The sequence below is a fragment of the Thunnus maccoyii genome, chromosome 18 (assembly GCF_910596095.1).
Source record: "Thunnus maccoyii chromosome 18, fThuMac1.1, whole genome shotgun sequence".
Lineage (NCBI taxonomy): Eukaryota > Metazoa > Chordata > Actinopteri > Scombriformes > Scombridae > Thunnus > Thunnus maccoyii.
In genome coordinates, this window is record NC_056550.1 from 13,408,024 (window position 1) to 13,427,097 (window position 19,074).

At 41.7% G+C, this 19,074-nt stretch overlaps 1 protein-coding gene across 4 annotated transcripts in view; it reads right to left on the minus strand.

The window, feature by feature from the left end:
- Nucleotides 1-19,074, minus strand: part of LOC121884715 (trinucleotide repeat-containing gene 6C protein-like) — a 44,610-nt gene that overhangs the window by 18,712 nt on the left and 6,824 nt on the right. For 3 of the 4 annotated variants that reach the window (XM_042393685.1, XM_042393684.1, XM_042393683.1), the window contains exons 2-4: nt 16,679-16,781; nt 14,361-14,382; nt 5,324-5,677 (exon numbers count right to left, since the gene is read on the minus strand). In XM_042393685.1, the coding sequence (XP_042249619.1) occupies nt 5,324-5,677; nt 14,361-14,382; nt 16,679-16,741 (439 nt within the window). In that variant the 5' untranslated portion in view covers nt 16,742-16,781. The remainder of the gene's footprint in view (nt 1-5,323; nt 5,678-14,360; nt 14,383-16,678; nt 16,782-19,074) is intronic. The other variant, XM_042393686.1, reaches the window with a different exon arrangement.

Here is a 19,074-nt window from a genome sequence, read left to right on the forward strand (position 1 = left end):
TGACACAGATATCATCCTTGAGATTAGGTTTCCTACACTGAAGACGCTTGGGGCCCACGATGGCAGTCTGCTAAAAACAGACTGAATCAAACAAATATGACGTAAAACATATAAATGGAAGATATGTTCTTAGGGAAACTGCATAAGGATTAGGCTACTATTGCCAGGTCCGAGTAGTGATGCATTGTGCGAACAAAACAAATTGTAAGTTCCTGGTATGGATCCCAAATGAACACATTATCATGGATGTGCCATACAACCAAGAGTGGACAATAGAGAAAATCTTCCCCCTGAAGAAGGTTTACTTTGAGGATCTGCTACCAGCAATAGCTACCAGAATAGCACAAGGAAATGAAATAATGAAAGTTTATGGACTCAAGTAGTTCTCTTTTGACTTTAATGAGGGTCAAACTTATACATTACATCATTTTACATTCATATGTAGCAGATTTATTGGTTGGACAACTTTAGTTCTATGTTACCTAGACTATTTTCTGAAACATTAGCATCACTGCTTTTTTTGCATTCTCAGAATAACCTTTCACTTTTTATACGTCATGTGTAACAAAGTTGCTTAGTTGAACATCATTTGTTAGTGCTTAGCAGCCCCTAGACAGTGTGTTAGCCCACTTATGTTAGCTAGCTAAGCAGTGTTAACTTAGCGGACATTACTTGTTTCACCATGTTACGCTAGGCAGCTGCATGCTAGTCATTATGAGATGAATAAAGATTGATTACTGTTAACCCAAACCTACTGTGCTGTTGTTATTGGGAACAAAGTCCTTTCTGTTAATATTTTTAATCCACTTCTGAGGAAGAACATGGTCCTCTGCACGCCCCGGGAATCTATGTAAAGCATGTGGTCTTCATGAAGTAAAGGCTTGTGTAATTCGCATTCAGTTTTTTCCATAGTTGAAGTCTGCCACTACTATTGGAGCGGCTGAGAACTGCAGTTTCTTCCTGAACTCGTAAACATCGTTGTCAAAAGTAACATTACATAGAAAGTAAAGGTAAAAATAGAAAATTGTACACTTTGCATTTGAATGTCCGTGTATTGTAGGGAGACACCACTGCACTACAGTGACTTGTTTAATTCCGGTGCTTCCCCAGATCTGTGTATAAGCCCAGCACAACAAAGCAAGGGATTGATAACTATTTTGATAACTGGTTAATATTTCAGTAATTTTTCAAGCAAAATTGCCAAACATTTGCTGGTTCCAGCTTATCAAATGTGCTGATTTGATATCTTTCTTTGACATATATAATAGTAAACAGAATATCGTAGCATTTTGGACTCTTGGTCGGATGAAAATAGCTATATGAATATATCACCTTGGGCTATGGAAAATATCATTTTTCACTACTCTGACAAAACAATTAATTAACCAAGAAAATAATCCGCAGATTAATAAATAATGAAAATATTTGTGAGTTACAGACCTAAATGTGTTTGCAGTGAAGTGTAGTTTATGCATAATGAATGTATAAGAAAAACTAAAATTATTTTACCGAAGAGGATTAAACTTGAACATTGAATTAGAGTATTGAAAATTCAAACTATGATTACAGTCGACATCAACTAATATTTAACATCTATATAAAAACAGCATTTGCCTGGATAGGTATTATTGCAGCGGGCCATCGATTGGTATATAAAAAGGTTACCACCACTTGCATTTTTAAATACACACAAACACACACACACACAAACACACACACACACACACCACACACACACACACACACACACACACACACACACACACACACACACACACACACACACACACACACACTTCAACAAGGTAAAGGATAAAAACCTTTTAGTCATATAGCGACTTCAGCAGATCTGTTGGTTTTTAGATATACGGTTGTATGTGCATGTTACAGAGATTTAAGGGTATGAGAGTGAGGTTGGGTCAGGGTGGCATTGCAACAGTGGCCAGCATTTCCTGTGTGCCTGTCCAAGCAGAATGAGAGACAGTGCCAGGAGAGTTTGTGCAGGCCAAGCACACAAAACAATCAGCAGCGTTTTATTACTGCTATGTTGGGAATATTCTGAAGTGGCACAGTTTGTTGGCTGAATTGTATTCAGCCAAAAAACAAAACCAAAACAATAGCGGCTTAATGAAAGGGAATGAACTGAAGAAATTCTGTTCCTTGTAGGTGCTTTCTTTGCAGCTGCATTGCTGATAATGCAATGTTATCATCTCAACAGTAACTAAAGAGGAAAAGACTGAGAGAGAGACAAAACATGTCCTTTAAAAAGCACACATCTAAGACATCTGGTTGTCATGTTTGCCTGTGAATATCCTCTTTCTGCACCCCCTATGAAAGGATAAACCAGGTCAAGGGCTTTCTCCAGCATGCCAGTCTTAAAATAACTTGCTCTCTCACGCCTCCTCTACATGAAAGGGCCTTGGGATATGGATTGTTAGCCAAGCAAAAGGCAACACTGGGAGAAGGTTATAATAATGGGAAGACTGACACACATACGTGTAGTATGTGCTAATCCTGGCTGCCTTGGGGCCAGTGAGGGTATGTGTGAGCCGTGATGTTGGTATAGCAGAGGTGGAGGTGGTGAGCACATGCTTGAGCGGACGAGCATGGCAGAGAGAGTGAGAGGAACAGGGACGCATAGCAAGTGAGACAAGATAGAAAAAAAAAAAAAGAAGAAAGTGCAAGCACTGAACACTTGTGGTTAACAGAGAGCCGATGTTTAATCACATCACAAGATGTCCCAGTCCTCTTTGAGGGGATTCCCAAGGCTCTTTTACAGCATCATCAGCAGACTTAAAGAGCACATCAAGTCTAGCCTGCATACACTCTATCTGTTCTCCGCTAGAAAAGCTATTAGCACATTAGCCACACTGTTCTTTAACTAGATGAGGCCTATTTACATTATGCTGTTTTTATTGTGTTGGCCTCTATTGTGCTTAGCAAGTGCAATGCTTACTGGTACATAAAACCTTGATAATTAGTTTATGGGCTTTAAGTAAAGTGTGTCAGACAAACGCAAAAGGAAGTGGCTATAAATCTTGAGTGCTATCACCAAACTCATTATCATTAGTTAACAGTCAAACTCAAATCACAGAAGGCAGAGTTAACGAACAGTAGATGCATCTGATTTGAGAAAACAACTCTATGTCAATACATGACATATACTTAATAACAATTTACATTGCACTCTTATGAATCTTGATCATTAAAACACAACAGTAGTTGCTGCTGCTTGTCTTTACAGCAGAATAATACTGTGTGTGTCAAGTTGAGCAGGGGCACGTAAAGCTGAGCCTGCAGAAGAAGAGAATGTTTGTGTTTACATTCATGCAAATGAATACACGTGGACGCAGAGGCCAATTTATCACCCCCCCCCCCCCCCCCCCCCCCCCCCCCTTTAAAAAAAGCCAACATGTGACCGGGTGATGAGAGATGGGGTGAGGGCGAGGTGGAGTCAGCGGACGAAGAGAGCAGGGAAAGGGGAGGGAATGAATGCAGCTAGTGTGCTTCTACTGTTAGCTATCGGTGAGAAATGAAAGCAGGGAGGGGGACAATCGTTCTATCAGCAGACAAGGCTGCTGCTGGGGCAGGCGGTGTTGTAAGGACAGAGTGACGGGGGTGGGATTACCTTTGGTGTGTGTTAAATATCGTTGCTAAATTTTCTACAAAACAGAAATGAAACTGTGAGGCTTTTAAACTGAGACATCATTTATTTTGGGGACTGTAGTTTGTGCTGCTGTTGAATTGTATATGGTTATATACGGAGAGGTGTCAAAGTTGAACTTAATAGAAAACAATTTTAACAAAAGCTGAACGTTATATCTTCTATAACAGTGCGATATTACTGCAGGGGTGTTGTATTAGACTTTAATTTGTTTTAGCTAGCAACTGAGTGTAGAGTGAAGTTTCATGCTCGTGCGAAACTTACATTCAACTTGCCTTGAACTTGCCTTTAAGCATCTGTATAGATAAATACTAAAACATCCCAGGTTCCACAGGACCCCTATCTGTCCTTCAGTCTGGAAGGTCCTCATGTCTGTCTGTCCTAATGCAATCAGTCATTTCAATGACACACAGAGAGCAAAAGCAGAGCAGTGCAGGCCTGCCAGAGAGGGGAGGAGAGAAGCAGCAGCTTTTACCGTAAGCCATGAGTCACTTCATCCCACAGTACTGGACCTCTGCCATGCTCACTCTCTTCTTTCTTTCTTTTTCTTTCTTTCTTTCTCTCTTTCTTTCTTTCTTTCCTTCTCACTCAGTCTTTGTATCTATGCCAGGTCAGGCCCACTGAGGTGCATAGCCAACTAGCTAGCTCCATTTTGCTCCTCCTCCAAAAACAGGAAATAGGGCCGGTCAGCAAAGCTCGACGAAGAGTAGGAGGATGATGATGAGAGGGAGGAAGGGGAGGAGGAGGAGGAGAAAGAGACGAGGATGGGATAAACATCTCATTGCCATGGAGATAGAAGTGCATTCAAACAGCCTCAGAGGAGTTGGACGACGCTCAGACACACGCTTAATGTAAAATTTATTTTCCTTCCCAGACAATGGAAAGTGCCAAGTGCCCTAAAAAGAATTTTCAACATCATCATCTTCAAAGAGGAGATGATTATAATGAATGAAGAATGGACCTTCACCGCTTGGAAATACATGAGAACCTGGTTTATTGTGACACGCAAAGCCTCAGGAAGGAAAACACACAGACACATACTGTGATAGCCAGCTGTGTTTACTCTCCATCCTCTACCCCTGTATTCCTCTAGCCCCATTTCTAATTCCCAGCCAGGCAGAGGCAGAGTGAAAATAAACAACAGTCAACAGCACCTGTGATGCCTCTGCAGTGCTCTACAGGTACAACACACTGTTACAATCACAGTGCCATACAAAAAAAAACAAGAGTAGGCATAGCCGCTGGCTGTCAAGAATACCAATGTTAGCCATATGCCAATACCGGTGTATGCAAAACAAAACCACTCTAGGGCACAATTGATTTAAGTCAAAGATCTGTCAGGATAAGAAAATTGGCAACATCGGGTTTACAAAAATATTATATGACAGACCTTTGTGGAATCTATGTGTTTATAAAAGTATTTGCAAATAGTATGATGATATTTTCCCACTGGAGCTGTCTAAGACTACTAAAGCTACTGAATTCCACTCAACCAATGACAGACCATAGATATACTGGATATATTGAAAGTAATTCGCAACAACTTTCAACTCTCCTACAGCAACCTCCACTGTTGCATGTAAAAAAAAAAAAGAAGCACATTGCAAAAAGCACATTAATTGCATTCTGCTTTAACACCATCTGAGTGTCTTGGCTGACCTGTAGGCAGGCTTGCTGTGGAGGAAGAGGAGCAGGAGGGAGAGGAGTGTATGGCTACTGCTGCTGCAGGCTCAGTAGTGGCAGGACGTCCCGTGGTGATGAGAGGCAGGGTCCCAGAGGGCAGAGGCTGGCCCCGCTTCAACAGCTGCTTGTGTTCCTGCTGGCGGAAGCGCGGGGGAACCTCTCTGGGTGGGTAGCGCTGCTGAAGCAGGGTCTGGGGCTGCTGTGCTGTCTGCGGCTGGCCTCCACAGGGGGCGCGCTTGCCATTGCCACTGCTTGGGGGTACAGACAGGATGACACTGGGGTTGACGGGGGGATGAGGAGGGGCGGGGTCGAGTTTGGCAGAGTCTGGCACTGTGGAAGTGGGGAGGGTGGTGGGGGGGGGGGGGGGACAGGTAACAAAAGAAGCAGAAATTCAGGGATGATGGGGTTGCAGGAGCATTATGCAGAAGCAGAATTGTTGTGTGAACACTAGTGCCAAAACAATTATTGACTAATTAGTTGATAATTAGAAAATCAATCGATGGCACTTTTTGATGATTGTTTAATTGCATTTGTCATTATATTGACATTGATATAGATATGCTGATAAAAATAACTGTTTGTTGGACTATGCAAAAAAACAACCACGAGTACAGCTTTCTTTTCTGGAAAGCTGCTGTGGCTGAGCATTTCCTCCGCTGCTTCTTTTCAAAGCCACGGTCACTTTTGGATCGGAACCATGATGTTAAATTCAGAAAGGCAAATGAGGAGATGTCTATAAATGCACAAGATTCAAAGTCACTCCTGGATGCCTGAAGCTTGATTCTAGGCAGCGGTCAGTCTAAACACATGGCTGCTCTTTGGAGAGCCAGAGGACTGTAATAATCTCAGGGTGGTACTGTAATAAACCCTCAGGCTTTAGGGAATGCCAAGATACACAACTCTCACAGTCTAAGAACTGCCATGGTGCCTGGTCACAGATAAGAACTGATGAGGGGGTCAAGTACCAGATAATGGACTTAGACCTGCCTGCTACATTATTGTGGGCTACTGTCTTCATGAGGACAGTACTATAAAGAGTGTTCAGTCCCATCAACATAAGCTATTCATGGTTAGTGGCAGGTTATGACCCCTGAAATGATCACCTCTCAGTGCTCTACCGAAGCTGTTAGTTATCAACTGCTTCTACCGCTGCAGAAGCCAAGTGGCTTGTCCCAATAGCTTTAGTTACCCTTAGCAACAGAGTGTGATTCTCTCTCTCTCTCTCTCTCTCTCTCTCTCTCTCTCTATATATATATATATACCTACTCACAACACAAACACACACCTTTGCTATGACCAATTATTTCCCATGGTTCTGTGTCTTATCTTTCTGCAACATTTCAGCCAGGCAGAGACTTGAGAGAGGCACTAATATTAAGTGCAATTTTCTGTGCTCATCTCGCATCAAAGATAAGCTCCACATTCAGATTTGGGCGACATGAACATGAAACATCACTTAATTTCTTTTGTAAACAGGGCCAAAAAGGAGAAGAAGAAGAAGAAGAAGAAGAGCCGTGAAGTGAAAAGCCCTCTGTAGGCTAATATAGTGTAGCTGAATGTAGAAGTGCAAGGTTAGAGGTCAACACTAAGTCAAACAGGATAATCAGCTTGGGGTCACAGAGCCACTGCTGGGTGCGATGCATTATGGGACACAAAGCACACTGAATAATCGCCTCAGTACATTTCATTACATAATAGAATAAGCTGGTAAACTAGAATGTAAACAGGATGCAAAAAAAAAAAAAAAAAAAAACGTGTTTAAAGCCTACACGTATTTTACAAGAACATGAACAAGCCCAAGCATCAGCTGATCAAACATAACGTGCGCTGAGCCAATGGTATTTTATTTCTGGCTAGTAATAAAATATACGGTAGGGGAAGAAGGAAGGGAAAAAAAATCACTGTAAAGCCAGAAACCAAAAGAAAAAGAAAATCTTTGTGTGGCCTAAATGAGTTATAAAGAGCAGCGCTTCGCCATTGGCTACCATCCCGAGTGTGTGCAGTGAAGCAATGAATAACTCGCACACATGCGGCCAGCCCAACACACACAAAAACAAAGAGTTATGTAATGCTGAGGCCCACACTGAGGGGAGACGACAGGATGGTGTGGTGGAACATACATTCACACAGCCTTGTAAATACAGACAGGCATGTTCGTTCACACACTAACAGCTTCTCTTCCTCATTTTTCTGTGTCTGTCATGTGCATGTGTGTTTGTGCGTGTGTGTGTGCGTGTGTGTGGGGGTTCCTATTTAATTTGTGCCCCCGGTACTGTAGCCCCTCTGTATGGGGCTGTGTGGTCTGATCCAGTTTCACCCGTATCTGTCTGCGTGTCTCCCTCTCCCTGCAGCTCAAGAATCGGGGGGGAAGCTCTAGAGCTGGAGCTCGCCTCTCATCAGATTTCTCTACATCTGCTCCATTTCCTCTCTGCTCTTGTGCTTCATCCCTCCCCACCTTCCTGTGCTCTCCTCTTCCTTTCTCCTTCATTCACTGTGATCTACTATTATCCCCTTGTCATTACTACTGTATTAGGGGCGGCAGATGGACACAATAGTTCCAGACCAATTTTCTCCGCTGATTTTAGGAGGTGATTTCCTCTTAAAAACAGAGGACTTGACGGTTGTGCCACAATGTATGATAATAGTTATGGAAGCGATCGTTATACAGTTGGGACTCTCTGATGTGTGACGTAGATTCTTCTGGAAGCTTGGGGGAAGGGGAAAGCTGGCTGGCTCCTCTGTCGGCCAATCAGAGGGAAGAGACAAGAAGGGAGAGGGAGGGAGGGAGCGGGTGAGAGAGAGAGAGAAAGGGAGAGCAGTCATACAGGAGGAAGGGAAGGAGGTAGAGCAGGGAGGGTAAGTGATGAAGAGAATGGTGTGTGTGTGTGTGTGTGTGTGTGTGTGTGTGTGTGCGTGTGTGTGTGTGTGTGTGTGTGTGTGAGAGACAGTCTCCACCCCCTTGAGCTCGAGTCTCACTGCCGGAAACCAGCTTGGGTCTAAATCCGCTTACAATTAGAACACTATTTGCCTACAGTGTGCCATGCCGCTTCGGATTCTTCTTTTCGAAAGAATGACACGAGTCCTGCACGTTCAGTAACATCAATAACATCAAACTGACTGAGGCATTAAAACAAAATATTCCCATAGATGCAAATATGTTGATGATTTGTAAAACAAACAAACAAAAGCCCTAAGTAAAGGCTTCTGCAAGGTGCGACTTATTAAGCACAAATCTCACAAGGCAGTGCATTGCAGAGAAAAAGTGAAACAGAATAAAAGAAGATTAGAGTTACTCTCTCTGACAGCCTATTTGCGAAAAACACAGTCCTCAGCTGTGTGGGTGCACAGGAGAATTCCCAGTTCATCAAAGATGCACATCAAACCGTGGCCTTGGGGCTGTGTGTGCTTCACGCAGAGGAAGACATCTCATTTTCCACTTTAAAAAGGGGTCCTAATTTTCTGAGAGAAAATATGATTGCACGCTTGCCTGAATGTTTAAGACCTAGATGTTTGGGGGGGCGGAGGGGAGGAGGGGAGGGGGGGGGGGGGGGGGGGGGGGTTGTCTGGGGAGATATCAGAGAGGTGAGAAGGAGAAGGTGGAAAGCAGCTCTCCCTCTAAGTCTCTCTGTCTCTCAGTGAAAGTAGAAAAACTGGCCACATGACCTTGAAGATAAAGGATCCTTCTGTGTGAGTCTTATGAGTAGAGGTGCACAGATAGCAACTACTCATGACCCAGAGGAGAACCTTATACTTTCATAAGAAAACTGGGCTATGCAAGTACCTGTGATAAAAGTATAATTTCATCTAATCACACACTCCTCATTGCACATATATGCAGTGGTGACTGACAAACTAAAATCAATTATGAAAGAAGAATACCCTGCTTAGTCAGTGATTTTTCTAAACAAAATTTGCTGCTAATATGAACTTCATGAAGCCTTTCAACATTTTCAAGATGTTTTTTCTCTTGCTGGAAAAATGTAATATTGTGCAAAACAGCATGCCCTTTAAGTATTGATTATGGCACAGCTTCAAATGTGGACCTAAATAAAAGAACTTGGGAGATGGATCACAGCCAAGTCACTCAAAATCACAATCAGTGCACTTCTACCTACGACTTTAATAATGCTGACTCTGCTCTCCGTTCATCCGAGTGGGTCGCCTTGCTCTTGGGTGAAGCGTACACAGATACGCATACAAAAGTTCAGTTTGTGAGTGATTATAAGCTTTCCATAGCTGAGCCTTTAATCGGCCAAGTTATGGCCTGAACGAAGCTTTTACAAACTACCTAAAGAACATCTTGTTGCTATAATCAGGGTTGCAGTTGCTCAATATCCAGTAGGATACATACCGCTACTCTCACAGGCATGTTTGCTGGCCTTAGCCACTGCTGTTCTATCAAACAACAGAAATGGTGTTTTGTACTTTTGAATGGCAATCCTTAAACAGAACAAATGGTGCAGTCACAAATTCTATAAAAACCCTGCGCAAGAAAGTTCAATATATAATAATAAAATGTTGAGGAACCTGGAGGATTTAGTTAACTGTGAACTAAAACCTGTCTTCTTCATGTATCCACCTCTAAGAACACTGTATTTCAAATGTATCGCATTGCTGGCGTTTCTGTCAAAATGTCATAGTGCACCACCCTAACAGAAGTTAAAAAGGAAACATGAAAATTACTAGATCCTTATCAGATGTCTACTAAAGAAGAAGCAGCAGAACGAGTCTCGACGAATCATGAGCGAGGGAAGGGAGGCATGTCTTAAGGGTTCCCCATCTCTTTCCTCCTGTGGGCTTTAAAATGTGAGCAGCGGGCCTCACCAGAGAGAAGATTAAAGGGCTTAATTAGAAGTGAATAAATATGACACTGTAGTTAAGAGGGAAAACCCTCCCTTGGTGCATCACATTCAACACAGACAAAAATGCTATTTAAAAGCACTTAATGTCTGACAGCACAGTGTGAAAAACACAAGGCTATATAGGTCAGAGCATTTATCAAATGGCAACCAGAGCTCTGAATGATGCCACATAATTACACACCTGAGTGGTATAATATACTGTAAGTCAACACCAGTTACTCTCACTATCTACTCTCACTTTTGTGTTTTATTAAGTGTTTTTTTGGCAATAAGTATTCTCAACCTGCAGCAGCGTCGACATCAAAGCCAGCTGATAGAGCAGAGAATGATTGTTGCTCTCAGAAGACAGGTGGAGGACAGAGACAGACAGATTCCCTGGACTCATCACTCCCTTGTCCCTGGCCTTTTGTGCCAACAGCTGCGGGCAGACCAGATTCCACTGTCTGTTATGATTTAGAGGAAGTGATGTGTGAAAGAGAGTGGAACGTCCTGTCCTCCTGACCTGCTGGGCCAACACAATTCAGTGAAAAATGACTGAGATCTATATTAACTTTATGCAGAAACTGCAAGAGGCTTTAATTTTATCTGAGGGAGAAATGTCAAACACGCCTTATTATACAAGATATCATGGTGGGTTAAGATTTTATCTTATTCAAACTAAGCAAATTCTATGTCTCAATATCTCTTTGAGCTTTTTCGACATTAAAGGGTTGAAATCCATCCATAAATACATTTTTAGACATATTTAATATAGCCGCAGATTTGCCCTGTCGCCCTTTAATTCACAACTTATAAAACCACTTCACATGGTTTTAAATTAACACCACTGCTGCATCCATAAAAATTGTGCTTCTTGGGCTAAGACTCGAAGAAGAGGCGGTGACGATGACAAGAGGCACACTGGTATAAATTCCCCCTGATCACACTGCAATTTATGACTCTCCAACACAAAGCACTGGGTGTAATTAAGCGAATGTGGAACGGCAAATTAATCTGTTATGAAATTACTGCCGTGACACAACTTTATAATAATGTTATCTTTTATTGTGCTATGTAAATGTGCGCCCTGATGTACATGGATGTCGTGCCCCATCTTTGATAGGGATAAAAAAGCACCGCATGAACAGAGACACAATAACTCATTAACCCACAGACATTAACTCTTGCATAGCTTGTTGATGGCAGCGGGCCTCCGCTGTGCTACGCGATATCTGTGATGGGGCTGACGCTTGTTACGCTCGTCTGTCTGGCACTTTCTTCACATCCTGCCTCGAGACATTGGTCCTTTAACCCTTGAGGATGAGGGTTGGCCCGGGGCGCAACACAGGAACTGACGGCTCAAGGATGCGAAGTTACAACTTGCCTGGCACACACTTCATCAAAGCATGACTCTATTGTGATGTTGACCTATGACTGTGACACAATGGTGACACACAGCATGTCCCCTAGGAGAGTTATCAGTACTGAACTGAGCATTACAATACTTAAGGGTGGTAAAATATTCAACTGATGACCCTGGAAGTACGTCAAAGGGCCTTCCCATGAAGCACAGTGACTTGTCTTCGGACAGTGAATTTCTAAGTAGGGAGTGAATGACAGCTGCATTAATTTAAAATATTTATGCATCAGTAGATTTATGCTACATGTTATGTTAAGATATTTGCATGCGTATGCGTATGGTATTTGGAGATGAATGTGCTACATTTGAAATTTATAGCACTCTCGCTGTGGGCTAGTGAAGCGGAGGGGTCAACATGAATAAAACTATACGTGTGTGTTTGCACAGGCACACAACGTACATTTGGTGATGGTGTTTGCTTGTCATTAGGGAACTGGCCGAGGGAGTGTGTGTGTGTGTGTGTGTGTCACAGAAGTGGGCCAGTAGAAATATCCTACAAAGGGCCCCCTCAGCTGTGCCGGCAAACAGGAAACTGGAGTGCATTCTCACAGTTTCACATGGCTCCGTCTGTTTCTTTTGCTCTCACATGCATTTTCCTAGCTCCTTCAAATCAACCGAAAGGCACCACGTTTTAGCAGCACCCTCTGTACACTTTGCACAAATGTAACCGCAACAATTAATTCTATCTCTTTCTTTACAGCCCACCTTCTTCTGCTCCCTTTTCCCTCTGCTCCTTCCTCTTGTTGGTCCCGGGGTGGGACTTTCTGCCTGAACCAGACAGGAGTTGGTGTAGTGTTACTATGGTGCTCGGGGTCTTTCTGGAGATCTCCTGTGTATGGATGCCTGTTTATTCAGCCTCCGCACCAGCCTTGTTCTCCTAATTAGCTCCCTATATACCCTGCATTAATATCACAGACAATCTGCCTCTCTTAGTTGATTAGTCAATTAATCACTCATTAGATTAAGAACGGAATTTTTAGTCTTTTTGGTTTTTTATGATTTTTTTTAATGGTGAATGAGCCATTTGTCTTCATTACTATAAAATTACACTCACATCTCTGGCATCACAATAATATTTATAAATATGCTTTGATTTGAAATAAGCTGAAGATTTTAAGAGATCCGTCTGCTCTGATCCTCTCTGACTGAATTTATCTGTGGTAACAATAATACTGGAAAGACCCTTTAACAGGTGTTCAAACGTATAAACCAATCGATTATTTGAAGAAAAATGATAATCAAATTACGAATTTCTTAAAAGAAGATGATGGATATGAGCACAGTGGAGTAGACAAAAGTGTACAATGTGCAGGAAAGTAAAATGTGACATTTGAGAGGGTGAAGATCACAGTAAAATGAGGCCGTGGCACATTGCTCTTATGAGCAGCAGCCAAGAAAATAATTGTGCATATCACAGCCTAGTTTGATGATGGGGAGAAAAGCATAGTATATAGGTCAATTTGCGGATGCAGTGAAACAAAGCAAAGTAGATAAGAGACAAAGAGAATACTAACAAAGCTATCCCAGATCACATTCATTAGTGCAGCAAACTGTGAGAGGGTGAGGGTGACTCAGACAACAGGAATAAGAGGTAGGAGGGGGCACCTCTATGACATTACAGTCTCATTAATTCATCCTTCAGGGAGAGAGTGGGAGGTCATGCTGTTGACCCTTGACGGGAGAGACTTCACAGTTTTATGCACACACAAGATGAGAACACAAGTCAACATACTCCTTTTTACTGACCTAAGTGGAATTAGCCAACAAACCGACACACGCATTTGTCTGAGCACAGCTTTGGGCACAAAAACACAAAGACACTCGCTTGTAATTAGGCGTCCATTCTCGTGCGGTCATTAAACTACAGTAAGGCCATGCTGCCAACGCCTACCAGAATTTCTAATCAGATTTCGCCCTGCCTATCCCTTGCGAGACATTAAGTCCCTCTCCCATCTGCCTGCTCATCTTGACAAGGAGATCTGCTCCTGGGCTAACTGACTGTCCATCACTCCCTACCCGCCTCTTTCTGGTCGTTAAGAGCATTGGCTTTGGGAGTCAAAGTGAAGAGTGGGTCTGCAGCTGCCACAGATCAGCAGTTCAAAACCTGCAAGCTAAGCACACTCTTCCCTACAGGAGTCACCTTTCAGTTAACTTTATTCACCTCTTTTTCTCAGGTTTGTTTTGTGGTTCTTTGGCTCAGTTTTCCTCTCTTCTGAGATTCCTCCTCACCTACATCCTCCTAGGTATGCCTGAGGAATCTTCTGGGAGGCCTGAGGAGCAGCTGCACCATCCCCATGCTCCTTATTAGTCTTGTATGGGCACCTGGCCTTTATTTTGGTTCAGGTACTTTGGGCAACCTGCCTGCTGCTAATGTTTTCGGTTAAAGATGTTTTACTATAATAAAAGCTAATGCTTCATATCCAAATTGCGCAGCAGTAGGCAAACTGAGACTCAGAAGCAAAAAAGCAATCCTGCACAGGGTTACTGAGTTATCCATCTAATCAAGAGGATACACAATTTAAAACACTCACACAATCAGTCTCCCTAGTGGTTGAAAACATCATATCACAACCTCATAGCAAGATTCAGGGCAGATAAACATAGCAAAGTATAATTTTGCCAGCACAGAGAAACCTTGTGTTATTGCATGTGCAGCATACTCAATGAAGAAATGAACTTAGAGGTACTGTTTTATATGGGTGGTATAGAATACACTGATTAAACAAAAAAGATAGAAGTAGCCACAACTCACCTTTGGTTATCTGTTCTGTGGCCTGAAAAAAGAGGAACAAATATATTAACAGCAGAATAAAGAATCATTTATAAGGATGCAATCAACCATCTTTTCCACATATATGTGAAAATTATGGACCTAAACGTTAACGCACCCCGAGTCACAGAGGCTGGCTAGCCAGCTACACGACAGCGCTGGAGCAACTAGCCAGGGCTATTGGAACAAAATGTTCAGGGGCTCGTTTTGTTCATCTATTGAAATGCTAAAAGGTTCATGTTCATTCTCACTGCTCGACGGGGTGAAAGAGTTCATGGGGTTTGCAGCAGGAGAGGGAGAAAAATAGAAACGCTAATGTTCCTCTCATAGATTAAGAAAGACACACAAACATACTTTCTCCACTATTGACAAGAAGGGTCAACTATACGAACTATGTAACACTGAGAACAGTGTTTTGGGGGGGTGGGGTGGGGGTTACAGGGTAAACATGAGTATGACAACTACATAATGCTCTTTTTAATGCTTCCAGTGGAAACACGGATTGACAAAATGTATGTGCTCAATATGCATGTCATCAATATGATATAACTGCAACAAAAACACCTGAGCCTTTTGGAGAGCTGCACTTGGTTATGTATCACCTAAAATTTAAAGTCCAACTAAAATCACATTTAGCCGTCCATTTTTGCAGTCAAAAAGAATGACAATGTGTTTTTAATATGTATTGTTAACAGTTTTTTATTATTAAAAACAAAGGAAAAAGGTCTTTTTGTTTCAGCTGGGTGGAGGGGCGTGTCGGTGTTTGATTGACAGCAGCTGGCATCTGAGCTCTGGTGGCACCAGTACGACGACAAAGACAGTAAAAAAACCTGTGCTGTAGTTGTAAAGTCATGGGAAGTGTTGAACAGTAAGGACCATACCAGCAACTTCAAGATCAAGATTACTTTGTTTGTCCCTAGGGAAATTTGTCTTGGACATAAAGGCTGTCACATAAAAAATACATAAAATTATGTTTAACTATAGTCTTCTTAAAGAGCATTTAGAGGGAGGGATGCTCCCTCACCCCCATCACTTTCAATGCTGTCTGTTTATTTGTGATTTTAACTTAACAGATATGTTACCAAACCAAGCTGAGATTCTGTAATGTGATATACTCTCTATCATCACAGTATGATAAAATAACATCATTACCCTCTGTCCAACCCCAAACACCCTGAGTCTGCGCAAATATAAAGTTGCTGTTGGATCCTAGTGCATACAGAATTCACATGGACATTCAAAGTCAGACTACAGTCAATATGTAAGTATCTGTAAGAATGAACCTGGGCAGTACTAGCATTATGGACCAGTAGTGGAGATAATCCCCCAGATGTCCTTGATCAAAAATCATTTCTTCTGTTTTCTTAGTGTTTGCAATGAGATGATGGTCATCACAACATTGTAAGAAGTTTTTAACCTCCAAACTAAAGCCAGAAATGGCACACAATATACTGGAGCAGTGGATTTGCTCAATCACAATTAAAACACAAATTATGCAGCAGCACAGTTGTCCGGGTCGCTTACAGGGCAGGGCCACCAGAAGTGTTATCTTAACCGACCAAAGTGATATTTTCAGCTGTTTAATCTGCTGCATCTGAGCAGCTAATTAGTAATCTAGCATGCAAACTGATATTAGTGGTGTACTTTTATCCAGTGAACGTTTGTTTGATGGCTTGTTCAACAAGCTAAGGTACAGGTCAAGACTTTTGTTTCATGTCTGTAACTTAGATAAGAAGGAGACTTTAACAGGAAAGCTAATGTTGGTTGTTCTTGTGTTATGTAGCCGGCTGCTGTCAGGCTTAGTGTGACCATCTGCTCTGCCTATGATCGAATGCTTACGTTACTGCTTTATGCAAGATTTGTTGGGCTGTATGCAAAAAAGTTCTCCATCTATGTAGATGGATAACTAATGGTATTGTCGAATTAATCCAAAACTAGGGGGTGCCATATGAAACCAAAAAAATATAAAATAGAAATTTCTCCCTCTTGGTCGCTGATTTTTCCTCAAAAGAGAACACAGGACAAGTGATTTACAGTGAGGCTATTGTATGTATCTAATTTTAGTTTGACAAGCGCAGATGGTGTTAAAGCAGCCTTGTCTAAGATTGGCTGAGAAAAAAGGAAGTGAAAGTACTGACTGACTCGGGGAGCATTTCATTTTATTGCTGGGAGACGTTGGCCATGCGTGAACCAGCATTAAACTGGGGCTTACAGTATCTTATCTAGGTTGGTCATGATGAAACAGTAGGCAGCAGCAATTAAAGCTAAAAAAGGAGTGTGTATGTGTTAAAGAAGTTTACCTTTTTCTGAGCAGCTTCTTTCTTTTTCTTCTCTTCTTGCTTTTTCTTTTTCTTATCTTCCATCAAATGGTTCTCTTCTCGTATTTTTTCCTTCTTCTCACAACTTGAATAAAAAAAGAGAGAGAGACAGACATGGTTTTAATACCAAACACCAACAGAAGGGAACTCTGCTTCAACAGGTGAGCATCTACAACAGTGATTTCTTTACATTTATTCAGCTGCATTATCAATTCTTGTACCTTAAGGTGAAATCAATGTTCTCAATATCTGCTGTTGCAACACACAAAATCATGTATGTAGTTTTTTAATACAACTACCAGACAGAAGGATATGGGTTAATTTTACTTTTTGCACTTAACTCTTAAGCAGCATATTTCTTGACAAGCTGTAATATTTTGAACTGTGCATGTGTTTAGTTTGGTGGTCTTGGTTCTGGAAACCATTAGGGAGGCCTTGAAGGTCTAGTATAGTGGGGGGAGGCCCCCCGTTCTTCAGATTTCACACCCAGCCAGGGCAGCAGCTCCCAACACAACTAATGTGTTTGCAGACCACAGAAAAACAATACATGCCACTATTCTGGGTCGTTGACAACTTTATGCACATCTTTGATCTGTTGACAAAGTCTCTAAACCTACATGGTTACAGCCTACACCTTCAGTACCCAGTCATTAGAGGAAAAGTGTTCACAAGAGACACATGCTGTAACTGAAAATCACCCGACAATGGCCCATTGTTTCATAAGCAAGTGCATCCAGTTCAGAGCTAGTCCATATCTAGCCTAATCCTCTACACAGAAAAACAAATAAATAAATAAAAGCTAGCAGCCGTGTTTTTAAGGACAGTGGGAAGAGGAGCTAGCCTGAAAAAATACAGAAACTGGAATCAAGTTCCTTGAACCTTAAATGTAAAATTGTACATAAACCGTCATCCTTTTCTGCTGCCAAGCCTATGCTGCTGCAGGTGACAGCGGTGTGTGCCATTGCCTGGCAACAAGCGCTCCCTAAGGCCCTGGTGAGCATTCAGGTGGAGACAGACAGCGCCCTTAAGCACTGCTAAAATCAGTTTGGTTGTGGATATCCAATAATGAAACTGGAAAACGAGAAGCAAGATGAACTTTGACAAGCATCGTTTGTTAAAGCACAAATATGACCTTCCAATTAAAACAAATGAGACAGAGCTTCAAGCATGTCACAAGAGCACTGGTTCAAGAGATGGTTCCAAATCCTCAAAGAAAAAAAAAACAACAAAAACAAACACTATGTCATCTTTCTGTTTCCTGAATGCCTTTCCTTGATGCCGACCTGGACCCCAGCAAATGTAATGAGGTCAACCTAAACTGTGAATATAAAAAGAAAACAACAACCACAGTGAAAAGAAAATTAAACTAAGATCACATTTAGCTATGTTACCCTACATATCTATGTTTTTCATGTCCCTTCTTTTAAATATTGTACAGGGATTAAAGCAAGAGAAGATTAGTGAGCCTGAAAAGTTGTTCAGTAGAAAATGTGTACAATGTATTGAATTTAAAACTGCTTTATGCCTGAAATCAGGCACGGTGCCTGAGAACTTTAACCCCTGTATTGTAGGATGACAACAATATTTCCTTCCCTTTTATGAATAAAATAGCAAAGAAAGAAAGAAAGAAGGCAGAGACCCAAGCTAGCATTTAATAAAATCACTTGGTTTCACCTAAATATGATCGATCATCTCAATTCCGTGAGATATAGTCTTTGGAGCCGTTTCTAATTGTGTCACAAATTAATTAGAGGATAAGCAAAGCTCACCAGATATTATCTGGTTTACAACAATGCAGCATTTTCTCTATCACTGGCTGACTGTGTTGGCTGAGAAAGTCCTAATGAAGATAATAAACACAAACCACCAATTTTTAAGTTGGATACAGTGATTCTCTATTGGTTTTTTTATGGCAGAGGGAAGCTATTATGAATGGTATGAAATATGTGCATGTTATCAACATAATGTATTGCTATTAGACCCTGTGAGTAACAATCTTACACATATTCTAATCTTATGCTTAGAATTATAATTGTAACAGTGCATATTACAGTGCCATCATCTACCAGAGACCATGTCCACTGCTTTATGGCAGGCAAACAGGTGACACAGGGTGACCACAGGGAAGCCTCCTGTTCACTGCAAAGATCAGACCCCACAGTATGTTATCTGCTCTTTATATCCTCTTTAACACTGGCATCACATTAGGGAGAAATACAGGCTACAGGCTTCTCATTTTTAGCCGACCGTTTCTAGTTAAAATGATTAGATCAGCTGTAGCTAATTAATGTCAATTCTGTAAGGACTAAAATAAAGTTTGGCCGTTCAGTAGTTAATGTGCTCTTCGCAGCTTGTGTCTGTATTCAGCCAAAGATTGC